The 12,692-nt window shown below is 42.6% G+C and overlaps 1 protein-coding gene across 1 annotated transcript; it reads right to left on the bottom strand.

Moving 5' to 3' along the window:
• Window positions 1-1,804: 1,804 nt before the first annotated feature.
• On the bottom strand, window positions 1,805-6,731 carry LOC121605996 (histidine-rich glycoprotein-like). The gene is made up of 7 exons (XM_041936149.1): window positions 6,477-6,731; window positions 5,407-5,520; window positions 4,688-4,775; window positions 4,267-4,433; window positions 3,712-3,825; window positions 3,259-3,345; window positions 1,805-2,545 (listed from the first exon to the last, which is right to left on the bottom strand). Exons 1-7 carry the CDS (start codon window positions 6,690-6,692, stop codon window positions 1,805-1,807), a joined length of 1,527 nt encoding a protein of 508 aa, XP_041792083.1. The 5' UTR covers window positions 6,693-6,731.
• Between the last annotated feature and the right edge of the window lie 5,961 nt (window positions 6,732-12,692).

Consider the following 12,692-nt stretch of genomic DNA (forward strand, 5'->3'; position numbering starts at 1 on the left):
GCCAAGTTGCCACCTGCCTGGAAGAAAGAGACAACTAGCTGTTAACTTTTGTCACAGTGAGTGCAAAATTCAGCCCGCTAACTACACTACTAACAAATAGAACCAGCTAATGTGCTAGCATTGGTGGAGCTGTACAGTTTTTATAGGGGCAACCAGGCTAACACTGAGGGTATTATTTGGGGTAAGTTACTTTTCCCCTGTGGCACAGCGCTGTTGGCCAGCTAGTGTTCTTTCAATCACTCAGTCGAGTTTCCAAGAATGCTTCGATGCTTCTTTGTAGCTATGACTCTCGGTCTCCATTGGAGTATTTCCTTAAAAGTTGCTGCGATTGGTCACTGATTCTTCTTTATGTCAAGATGTAATAATGTTAAGTAGACCTGAAAGCCTCACATGATCTCACCTGATCATAAAAAAACAAAACAAACTAAATGACCACATATTAGTATACAATTTACTAGTTATTGTCCTTATATTTGGAGTTTTTTCCCGTTAGCTTAGATCCAATCATTACCTGGAAATTATTGTTATTGTTTTGCTTTTTTTTTTACCTTTGCAACATACCAGAATTGTAGTTGTGAGGTATGTGTGGGTTGTATTTAAGGCCTACAGAACACAGATAAGAGCTATTTGCTGAGTGTAAAGCTGATGTGACCAACAAATGTCCACAAAGATAATGTACACAGAGCGGATGAGTGTAGTTTATACCGTCTGTGTGGTTGGTGTGTGAAGGCTACGAACAGTTTATTTACAACTTATGTTTGTCTATTGGCAGGTTCTCTCTGGTTTCACCCAGAATCTTCCAGGCTTGGCCTCTTACATGGAAACAGACATCATTTTTTTTACATATTATACCACTGCAACCAAATGTTGTTGAGACATACAAATGTCAAACCCATGTTATCCTTAGAAATGTTTCACTCCAAGGCGTTGCTACAGCAACATGATACATTTGAACGGAATAACTGATGAGTCTAATTCACTTGACCTTTGCCAATATACATGCTGTATATACTGCTCTAATATATTCTATCTATATATATTCTATCTATTTAGATATTCTCCAAAAATCAGCATGATTGTCTTTCAGTATGTGAATTCTGATGCAGATCCAGATCGAGACACAGATGCTGTGGCCTGCTTTTCATGTTCTCATAGAGCCGTGTGCTTCAACTCTGAATCCATAATTTCTCTTGTTCACGTAGAAACAAGTGATCTCACCTAACGCTCTGAATCTGTTGTCTGAATATAATTGAAAAAGAAAACTATGAAATATTTTACATTAGTACATTAGTACTGTAGGCACACACATGCATGGATATTATCTGGGAAAAGCCTGTTAAAACTGATATTTTAATGCATATTATTTTGGTTATTTTGGATAATGTCTCTCTAGAAAACGTAACCACAAAGATTATTTTCATGGTGTTTTGACAGTGAGATCAGTGACTGGATGGGGCAGCTTTTGTGGGTGTTGGGGACAGGCGCATTGAATCAACACAACGTGAGTTTAGTGGTTCTATTATTTTATTATTTTTGACCATTTTCCCACCAACAGAGAAATGTTGTTAGCGCAAAGGTTTTTATGCACTCGGTCCTCATTGGACAGACAGGAAAGGTTACATTGTCTATACTACACCACAGTTTTTCCCAAGAATGACTCAGGCAAGCAGTCAAGGTGTGTTACTTTATCAATGTGTCTGGAGCCAATATGTGGCGTTTTCATTTCCTCACTGGTCTTCAGTCTCTGTCTTTGTGTGAGTATCTTTAAATCTGTTCAGTTCTTATTTGGGTTCCATGAGCCACGTTATGCAGCTGTCTTGAACATGGGGTCCTCAGCGAAGAGTTTCTCCACCAGGGTCTCTCCTGCCACTACGGTGGCGCACTGGGCTGAGACTGAGGTGGGGAGGGCCTGGATGCTGGGTTCCATCTCTCCGGGGATCTGGGGGTCGGGCTTGAGGGGCAGGGTGACTGCCACCTCGGGGCCAGCTGCGGGGACATCAGGGGAGGGAGGCACGGGCTGATCCATGGAGGGCAGCATCCTCACCATTCCCATTGGGTGGTCGTGGGCTCCGCTCTCATGATCGTGGTCGTGGTGATGGTGGTGGTGCTCGTGGTCGTGCAGGTGAGCGTGCTTGTGGTCGTGGTCCAGCGCGAGCTCGTGGTCGTGCTCGTGGGTGTGCACGCCATCGGCATGCTTGTAGTCGTGGTGGTGGTTGGGCGAGTCGCCGGTGTGGTTGTGCGCCTTGGCGTGATGAGCGTGAACATGATCGTGGCCATGCCCGTGGTCATGGGAGTGGTCGTGAGCGTGCCTGTGGCCGCTGCCCGCGCCATGGTCATGTGTGTGGTGGTGGTCACTGTTGTCAGCGTGCTTGGAGGTTTTGTCGTGTTGGGCGTGGCTCTTGGTGTGGTCGTGCGTGTGGTCATGTGTGTGTGTATGGTCGGCAGCGTGTGGGTGGTCATGGTCGTGGTTGTGTGTGTCTGTGTCGCTGTGGCTGTGGTCGGTCTCTCCGGCCAGCAGGTGCAGTGTCTTCTCTCTCTCTGCAGCCTGGAGAACACACAACCATAAAATCAGTCATGTGTGGTACATAATAATTTGGAGAAAGTGATTTGAAATGTGTGTAACCTTCGCTACATTCACCATGACAACATGTCCTCGTTAGAGTGTGGGTGCCCGATTTGGACAAAAATGATGTGACATGAGTCAAATCGCAAGTCTTTCAAAGTAATTGTGAAGGATCAGTCCTACAACTGGGATCTTATTTTTGCAGGTTTGGTGTTCCCAGAGCTCAGCAATCACTTTGGTGACCATGATAGACATTACTGAGAAACTACCAAAATAAGACTTAAACAGCAGTAGATCTGAATGATCCTTTAAATCAAGTCTTTATGAGCAAATTGCAAGTCCAGTGTCTCAATGCTGATCACATTGTCCATTCAAATCTGTGTCAGTACTTTTAAAGTGTTCAGTCTTGACCTTGACCTGAAACACCAGCTTAACAAACAACAACAATCTTTCCTATTACCAGCTTTTCTCTAAGCTTTCAACCACAAATCTTCAAATCAAGTCTACATTCTGAGAGACATTTAATTAATTATTGCTGGAACTGAGTTCTTAAAAAATGAATTCTCATGCAATTAAAACAAAGGTCAATTCATGTGCCGTATGCCTTTCCCTTTCACCACAGAATCACATTCAAAACATCTAGAAATTAAATCAGCGTGACAGTGTGTGCTTAATCCTGGCTTCATGTGTCTTACCTCAGGCTCGAAGATCTCACACTCCACACTGGTCTGAGCATCACCGCTGGGTGAGTAGAAGAGGGATGCCTTACATAAGCCCTTGTGCTGCGGAGACAAGAGCAAGATAAAACAAGAGGGGGTGGGGGGATGGTTATGCCTGTGGCTTTATGAGAGTGTCATATTGAAACAAACTGAATTTTAAAGTAATCCTGTGCCTTAATAAACTTGCTTGCTGATATTAAATAAAGGTCTAATAGAGCTATGAGCAGAACCAGGAGGTCCCTCGGGTCTTGGTCTGGTTAATGATTCCCTGGATTATTACATTTGAAACTGGAAAGGGTAAAAACTACTCTATGATTTTATTATTTGTCTCAGATGGTTCTGTGAGAGCACAAGTCAAATACAGTCAGACTTGAGAAACAGCCTGGAGATGTAAAAAATGCTGTAAAATAAATATTTGTCGTGACTCACAGCGAACTCGCACTGCATGTGGGGGCACTTATCAGCCGTCACTGCTTCTGTGCTCCTGGGGCAGGTGGTCTCCTGGATGGTGTACTCTACATTGTAATACATGGACATGGCCATCTGGACACACACACACACACACACACACACGCACAGAGAGAGAGGAAGAGAGGAAAAGGTTAACAAAGGAAAATGCATAACAATATGAGCTCTCTGGTCTGGAGCTGGTCAAGCAGCCCGTCAGTGAGCTGGAGAGTTTTTGACAGGTGGGGGAGCAGGAGGTGGGAGCACAAACCACTGAACGGACATAAGATGGGACGTCAAAGGGGTCGGCCATGAGGTTTGAGAGGGAGGCAGGAGATTTAGCTACATTTTGGCAATAATATTGCTGTTTATTACATAGTACACATTTTACTAAACAACAGGATTCATGGTGGAAACTTCATTCAGCATGAATAACTGACATAAATCCTGTACTATTTTTATACCTAACCAAACCATTGAGGGTTGAATTATCTCTTTTCTCTATATCTTAATGTTTTGGACGCGTGGAAAACTTACCCCAGTGGTGGCGCGGTTGACTCTGAGCAGAGCGAAACGATTGGCCAACCCGCTCTCACTGTTGAACTTCTCCAGTGAGACAGACACAGTCTTCTGAATCTTGTCGTTGTCCAGGGCGATGTGGAACGGACAGTCAGGACATATTTCAGCTATCTTGGCTGCAGGAGCTGAGCAGGGAGAACAGCAGGTTTTGAATTTGCTCGTATCAAGAGATTGTTTTACACTGCTCGAAACCTGAGTCTTCTAAGTTTTATTTTTACTAAAAACAGGAACTGTCGTGTTTGTCATTTCTTTCCAAAACAAGAGTCAAACTAGTCCAACTAAACTGAAAAGATGTTGAACTGTTTCACTGCAGAATTTATCATTTTTAAATCTATACTCAGTGACTGTGGGACAAGATACACTTTTTTTTTTTTTTTACCTGGTCTGACAACACAGTCGTATTTGTAGAGACGCACCACTCTCTGCACCTTATTGATGAATATGGCAGCTTTGCACTGTCCATATACCTGCAAAGATCAATAATAAGCACATTCAATATTTTAGTTCGCTGCACATATGCAAACACAGAAGATTTGATGTACATTTAGATCTTTTGTATTACTGTCAACCAACATATCTAATGATACCAAAGTGCTTTCTTCTACTGACTTCAAACTCGTGTAGGTCATGTATTTTAGTGTCTCTTAGTATCTTTTCCTATATTTGCTAAAATTGTCTTTACATCCTGACGGCTATCAATAAATCAAATGCTCTGACTGAATAAAGTAGTATGTCGATGCATTGCTAAAGCTACAGTGTGCAAGCCGCACAAGAAGTGCAGCCAAAGTGCCTCAATGCTAACATGCTAGCTTGATAGCTGTGAGTACGAGCGATAGCCGCGCTGGTTGTTTATGTTGCGCTCTCTTGTGTCCTCCAGCAGCCGTCCGGCCGTGTGTTTTGGGGGACTGGCATCGGAGGGAATGGGATTTGTTGGTTAGATACTTAAAAGCTAGTCTTTATGGAAGAGCAAGACAGTGTAATGCTTGTTAAAAAAGGGCTGCGACTGTTTACATGGTGTGCATGAAAGTGGACTTTTGTGACTTTTGGTGCCTCTTCATGAGCATGTGTGTATTTGAGAGTGTGCGTGTGTTTTCTAACCGGTGTGTCCGCGATTTCACGAGTCTCGCAGATCTTGTCTTTCCTCGTGTCGAGAACACTGCAGTTGGTCTCAACAACATCCAGAGTCAGGTAGAAAACGATGCCGTTCTCTCCCTGTGACAGACAGGCACACACACACACACACACAAAAACAAACACAGAATGTACACACATCAATGATAGTCACTAAAATCATAATGGAACTTGTGTTTTCATGTGATGGATCAAATGCCATGATGAATAAACCCCAATAATCAGGTTCTGCCACCCTTTTGATAACAGCTGGTATTGCCTCATCTTTAACAGTCAAAACAGATACATCTTCTACTACACAGGTGACATCCTTGGCTTAAATGTTTGATGTCCGATTGATAATTATACTCAGAATGAATTTATAATGAATTTGGACCTAAAGCGCATTTAGGGATTACCTGCTCGATAAACTCAGGCAGACTCAATCCTAATTTAGAATTTGCTTCACACTTTCCCTCTAATCATCTCTTATGAATTGTCCTTGCCTTAGATTTTTATGTATTGCTAATTATTTTCTGTCTTTGTTTTTGTGTTTTTCAGGGTTACACAGTTCTTCCTGAAGCTGCAAAAACACTTACTTTTACTCCCTCGTTGATGTAATTTCTCATGCAAACACAACAGATTTAATGCAGTTAAACATTTATGATTGGTCACTAGAAAAACAGCTAGAGTGGATTCCAGTGGGGAGTCTTATGATCCCATCACAAATGAAAAATCTGGGTTATTTCATCTTGAGTGCAACAGGTGATTTCACAGCTTCAGTCAGAGAGGAGGAATACCTGCAATCGCTAAGCACATGTTTGAGGAAAAATCTTTAGTAAAGCTTGGATCTTATCTGGATCAATTTGGACTTAATACCATGATATAGACATATCAGAAGGGATTTTAACATGCCCTGTTTAACCCAGTTATCTAAATGCTTCACCTGAACATTACAGGGGATGCAGGCAGCGCTAGAAAATAAAGGAGAGGAAAACAATGCCCCATCACTAATATGAAATGAGTTAGTTTATGTTCAGCATCATGGTGGCACTCACATGTTTCGTCATGTGGACGTTGGACAGGCGGTGCAGGTTGAAGACGTAGCCCTCAGTGCGGTCCTGGTTGATCTTGGTGAGAGCCAGTCCCGCGGCGCCCTTTGCAGACGCGTCTTCACACGACCCCTGCTCCAAGCCAGCCGGCTCCACCGGTGCACCGTGGATGTGCACGCACCCCAACGCCAACAGCAGCGACAGCAGCACACAGTGCTTCATGGTAAAGACCTGGGATGACTCTGTCTCTGTCAAACACACACACACACACACACAGACTGGTGGGACAGATGTCCTGACAGGGATAGGGCAGTGTTTTATATCCTGCTGCTGTTTGCTGTTAGCACACCCTCTCTCTCTCTCTCTCTCTCTCACACACGCACACACACACACGCACACACTCCAAAATCACCGCCCATCCTATCATCTCAGTTAAACATAACCATTGACCCCCACCCCCTCTCAAAAAATACAGTCATATCTAGGAATGCTGCCAACCAATCAGCTCCTTTCCTGACTTGCACAATGGATCTTATCAGTCGGTAGATAATCTGGCCTGCTGTCACACTCTCTTCCATGGGATCAATAGAGAGTGGGCTGGAAGTCACTTGATCCATTCCTGGCTCTGAATGTAGGCTTAACCCTCATACAGTAGCCTTAATCTAAAAGTTGAAGAACGATGTATCAAACAGAGGACCGGTCAAACATACTGCTCATGCTATAACTAGCTACTGTACCAGCTGACCAAAGCAGTATCAGGTCACCACTGTCATGGTTTAACACAGTGACACCTCGGGGCCTTCATAATGTCAAAGTAAGAGTCACAGTTCTTCTGGTCTCCATGTGGTGTCTCACCTGCTGCTGTGGTGCGGTGTAGTAGTTACGGCCTTGCTATAGCATCAACAGACATAAAACATAGCGTGGGCTTAGAGAAAGTCACCGGTGTTTTTAGACTTTATGATGGACACAGTAGCTTATACACTAGGTATTTTTGACACTTTAAGCACATTTTTCTAATAAAACGTCTGTACTTATTCGATTTGGAATGACTTATTCACTGAACTCAACTTTCTTTGCTCATACAGCTGCCAGTAGCAGTGCGATGTTGTTGTAGTTCACCAAAAGGTAAGGGTGTGCATGTCTGAGTGGAGGATGGGTGTAAAAGCCTGCTCTGTAGATATAAACAGAGTGCAAGAACGGGGGCATGTCACGATTTTGCACATTCCTGAATTTTGACCCAAAATCACCGCTAAAGCTTCTGGTCCTCACAGATCATCAGCTGCACGGATTTTTGCCGTAGGTGCAGCTACTGCAGTGATAGTGAAACATTCGACCTTTGTCATTACAAAATAAACAGTCCATGGACTCATGGGGCTAAAAATCAATATTCCTGTGCCTCCACTGTGTTGAAACGTCTCTCAGGTACACTTACGTAAAACACAGAATTGTTGGGACATGACCGCTCATACACACCAGGCTGAATTAAGAGCTTCAAACTGATGGCAAAGCGCAGATTCAGCAGGACTGATAGAGATCGTGATGGACATTATGTCTCCTGGAGCGAATGCATAAAATGCTAATAATTGTATGTGCTGTGAACATGATGTTTGTTCATGAACTGGATTATAGAAGACCATCACAAATTAAATTAAATGCATTGATATGTTACCAAATGATTATATTCGGTGAGGAAAACTAATGTGAAGAACATGAGAATGAAGGTTAAGCAGCTTAAACGAGTAAATCTTAGTTTATAGGCTGTCACTTGTGCATCAGAACTGTATGTCAGCACGATCTTCATGTGAGGTTTTGTTTCAACATGCTATTGAAAACAAATATTACACAATTGTAACTGAGATATACCACTCACAATATTTGCTTGACTTGAAATTCGGAACCTGTTTCAAGTGAGTGAAGCCAACATACTGCATCTCATCATTCAAAGCCAGAATCTCCACTGATTTACTTTCCTAAATGGTATTACAGTTCCTGCACACAACATAACATTGCTGTCACTTTTGTTTGCATGAATGATGCTTGTTGCCGTGGTGAGTAGTAATACGTTATGAAGCTGTGTTTCCTTTATTTGTGACACTCTGGTTTGTCAGAGCGTGGGATGAAACGGGTGCAGGGCGCTGACAGACACCAGTACTGGAACGAAGCAAAAACTCAGTGAGAAACTTCAGGTGTGAGAGGAGGGAATTGTGGGAAAATGGATCTAAGAGCCTTATTTTTTCTTGTTTTAAAGAACGTTATTAATATGGCATGTTAGTTGCCTATGCCAATGCAAACACAAAGCACACAGGCAGAGCTCGTTTGCACACACTCTCTGTGTGGGGTGAAAATATAAAAGCAGCAGCCCACTCTGCACAGGTGAGGGTCACCATAGAATTAGCATTCATTTTTAGTCACGCTAGTGATTGTTGGTGGACCTGTTGGTCATTGACCCAGAGTGAAATACCTCAGCCTAATGAAAAGTAATTAATAAATTAATAATAATAGATTAAATTAAGTACACTTACTTACATGCTACAACATGTCAGGGAGAAATACTGTTTCCTCTACACTTATTTGACAGATTAGGATTTTTTTTTGTTATACAGTCCAACACTTCAGTGCATGAAAGGACACCACTAAAGGTAATGACTGAATTCCCACTGGCCTCTGCAGCGCGCCAACATGCTGCCATGCAAACATCAGCCCTTTATGGCATGAGATCGAGCAGCATGTGGAGCCGCATCGGACACAGTGTGTCCGATGTTTTCAAAAGAACTGTGTATATTAAAAATATATGTGCATGAGTATGCAAAGAAGAATGTTTGATTGTTTAGAGACTTATTTTTGTTCATTGTTGCCTCAATGTTTTTACTCTACTGTCTATTGATACTTGCAGTTAGAGTCATCCCGTCTGACAGTGACCTGAATCAAGTTTGGGAGATAGTTAGGAGGGCAGGAGTCATTCAGCGTGTGTGTGTTTGTGTGTGTTTCTTTGCATGTGCTTCAGTGGGTGAAGAGGGTATATGACACATTCTTTGATGTCACCTCTGTTTTACATCCACCAGAGACTGCTTCCTGAGGCTCCACACAGAATAGGAAATCAGAGGGGGCTTTGTCAAATAGAGAAGCACTGGCTCAAACAATAACCCTCACTAGCACACACTCAGACACACTGTAACACACACACAATTGCACACAGAGGGTTAGGACGTGAAAGAGGCATTCCACCAACTACACATGCATGCATTTTACTAGTCACAGGGAGAGCGAATTAGCCTGTAGAGGCAGTTGTGTAAGGTCTTCTATTGCATTCCACCACATTCATTTAACAGATCAGACATCATCGGTGCGTGGGCTTAGAGGCTGCAGTTTTTCACACTGTGTCGTTAACTGTGGCATGGAATTTGGAAGAAGCTAGAACTTGCAGGGAAGGTGTGGGATCCAGTATTTTATATAATATTATTATATATATATAAGCTTGAGCTATACATGAGACAAAAATCAGGGTATGTTGGCCTCTGCTGCATGGCAACACTAGCATGCTGTCAGCACAACATTCTTAGTAACATTAGGATGCTAAAATCCCACCTGTGAGGTGCTACTCATAAGCTCAGCCTAATTAGATGACTCTCATCTTGCTCATCTTTCATCCATCAACAGTTTTTTTTCACTCGTACCACGGCAGAGGGGCATTAGGATGACCAAGTGCTCCTCTCATGTGACATATCCTAAATAAATACAAGCACGGGTTTTAAAAGGGCAAAAAGCACTGTGGCAATCAGAGGTATAACAGCAACCGCCTCTGTCCTTTTGGCTCTATTATCTTTTCCAGCTAAAGTAAGAGCAAAGGTTGGGCTTTGAAAACAAGATTCCACACAATGTAGGAGGTTGAACATGAGCCAACTGTTCTCTTCAGTTCCTAGAATCACTGCGTCAATTCTTAGAGATTTACTTTGCGTGGACACAATCTCATATCAGACACAAGGTGGTGCTACAGCATAGTGCAGAAGACACGGCTGAAGTTACGCATAGTGGTGCCCTGTATGTTGTTACAAGTCTGAGGTTCAGAACTGGTGAAGAGGTCATCATTATGTTCAGAGAAAGAGGTTAGATAACATGCACATATATGGAGCACTGCAGCCATGTAAACATTCCAAGGGACACACATGTACACACACAAACCCAGTCAGTGCCAAGTAGGACACTGCATTTGCATCAGTGAGTGCATGTAAGATAAATAGATAGATAGATACTTTAGTAATCTCCAAAGAGATCCAGCAGCTCAAAGGGTGGAAACACAAGGGCATGCAAAATATGATCAACTTTCAAGTAAGGAGGCAAAAATACAATACAAACTAACTATATAAGAAAAGAATAGTGAGATAAAAAAACTAACTACTAACTAAGCAATACAAGATAGACATCTGGCGGTTAAATGTGAGCACAGTAGTGCAGTTGTGCAAAATGACAGTGTGCAACAGTCGGTTTGTCCACACTTAAGTCCAGCATAGGGTGGAAACACAGGGGCATGCAAAACAAGAACAACTTTCAAGTAAGGAGGCAAAAGGTAAGGTCATGACCTCAGGCCCTCAGAACCTCTGAGGTCAGCGATAAGTAGATTTTCAACACTGATTCATCTGAAAAAACAATGAAGAACTGTGGCTCTGGCCTGAGGAGCAGTTTATCTCCTCCGACTGTCAGATCTCGCTGTGGTAGAGTAAAAACCAACACAGTGCGCCTCAGACCTGGGAGAAGAATACTTCCTCCACTGCCCACTTTGGTTTTGCACAGTAAGTGTTTGAACTCCTGCTTGTTAAGTTCCTTTGACTTGTCCAAAAATGTAAATGATGAAATAAATGATGATGGGACAAAAGGTCCCCCACCCTGGCTTATAGGGAACCAATCTGAACGCTGATGATGTCATTACTCCATAGACATTATGACGTGCAATCAACATTTACTTCATAATGATGCGTTAAAGCAACACACTGGTCTATTGTCCGATTATGTAAACAGAGCTGTGCATTAGATAACCGTGGCTGTTGTTTTCCATCTCTGTGCTGACCCTCTGGGATCAAGTTCACTGTGCCGGTGGGCTAGTCCCCCCTCAAGGAGATACAGCACAGTTCACTGGATGTTGTATACAGTGTGAAAACCATGCCTGACACACACACACACACACACACACACACACACACACCAGATCTCTCATGGGGTTAGGGTTAGATTACATAAAATGTTGTTCTTTTTTGGACTGGTTAGGTAAAGGATTAGTGTGCTAATGTAAATTTCCCAATCAGCACTGTCATGCAGATGTCTTCTATTAGCTCTCAATGGCAGAACACACGCTGAGGAATTTCTGTTTGTGTGTGTGTGTGTGTGTGTCTGTGTGTGGCCAGACATACTTGAATGTGTCCGAACGTGGGAGACCAAATAAAGTTCTGGAACAAAACGCAGGTGTTGGTGTTTGAGAATGTCCAAAAATGGCTCTTTGTCTGCTGTAAAAAAGCTACTCTTTCCTTACACATTAGTCATCGCAACTCAATAATCCAGTAGTATGTTGCAGATACTCGTCTGTCAGCTTTTTGTGGAGTTTTCTGCCACCGAGCGGACAAATATTAATCGATGCATCTTTAACATGCTAAAAGTCAATTCTGACATTTAATACTGATGAATGACTATCACCCAGCGGTGCTGAATGCGGGCAGTGCAGGATGTGGCAATTTGCTTTGCCGTGGAGCCGAACGTTTCATCTGCATCTGAATTTTATTTGTACATCATTAAGTACCATAACATTCATGTCCAGCATATTGTCTGTGGAAGTTATTTTGTTCTTATTTTGCAACTCATGAAACATGTTCATTTCTTCAAGATCTGCCAATATACAGGACACTTATTAAGGCCCAAATCCAAAGTTCCCTCTAATTTTTCATGTGTCTGAGCAGACACACAAGCTCCCTGAGCACACTGAGGACCACCGTGAGCAACATCAGATGTGTACCGTGGCCACACACCAGTATCACGCCTGTTCAAAACCTTGGATCATAGCAAGTTACATGGCTTATTAAAAGAATCAAATTACAGCAGCAATTTTCATTAGTTTACTTTTAATATAATTGATTTGGCCCACTTAAAATGAAAAAAAAACCAAACTAAAATATTGTTGTTCATTAGATGTGTACTAAGAGTCCTGATTTAACCATAGGAAGAGTCCGGCTTTGGCCT

The sequence above is a fragment of the Chelmon rostratus genome, chromosome 4 (assembly GCF_017976325.1).
Source record: "Chelmon rostratus isolate fCheRos1 chromosome 4, fCheRos1.pri, whole genome shotgun sequence".
NCBI lineage: Eukaryota > Metazoa > Chordata > Actinopteri > Chaetodontiformes > Chaetodontidae > Chelmon > Chelmon rostratus.

What these genes read in the sequence shown, in the direction of transcription:
- LOC121605996 (XM_041936149.1), bottom strand. Translation starts at nt 6,692, where the DNA reads ATGAAGCACTGTGTGCTGCTGTCGCTGCTGTTGGCGTTGGGGTGCGTG. An exon ending in GTGAAATCGCGGACACACCG is followed by an intron (nt 4,776 to 5,406) that starts GTTAGAAAACAC and finishes TGATCTTTGCAG; the next exon opens with GTATATGGACAGTGCAAAGC. An exon ending in ACATGCAGTGCGAGTTCGCT is followed by an intron (nt 3,346 to 3,711) that starts GTGAGTCACGAC and finishes TTGTCTCCGCAG; the next exon opens with CACAAGGGCTTATGTAAGGC.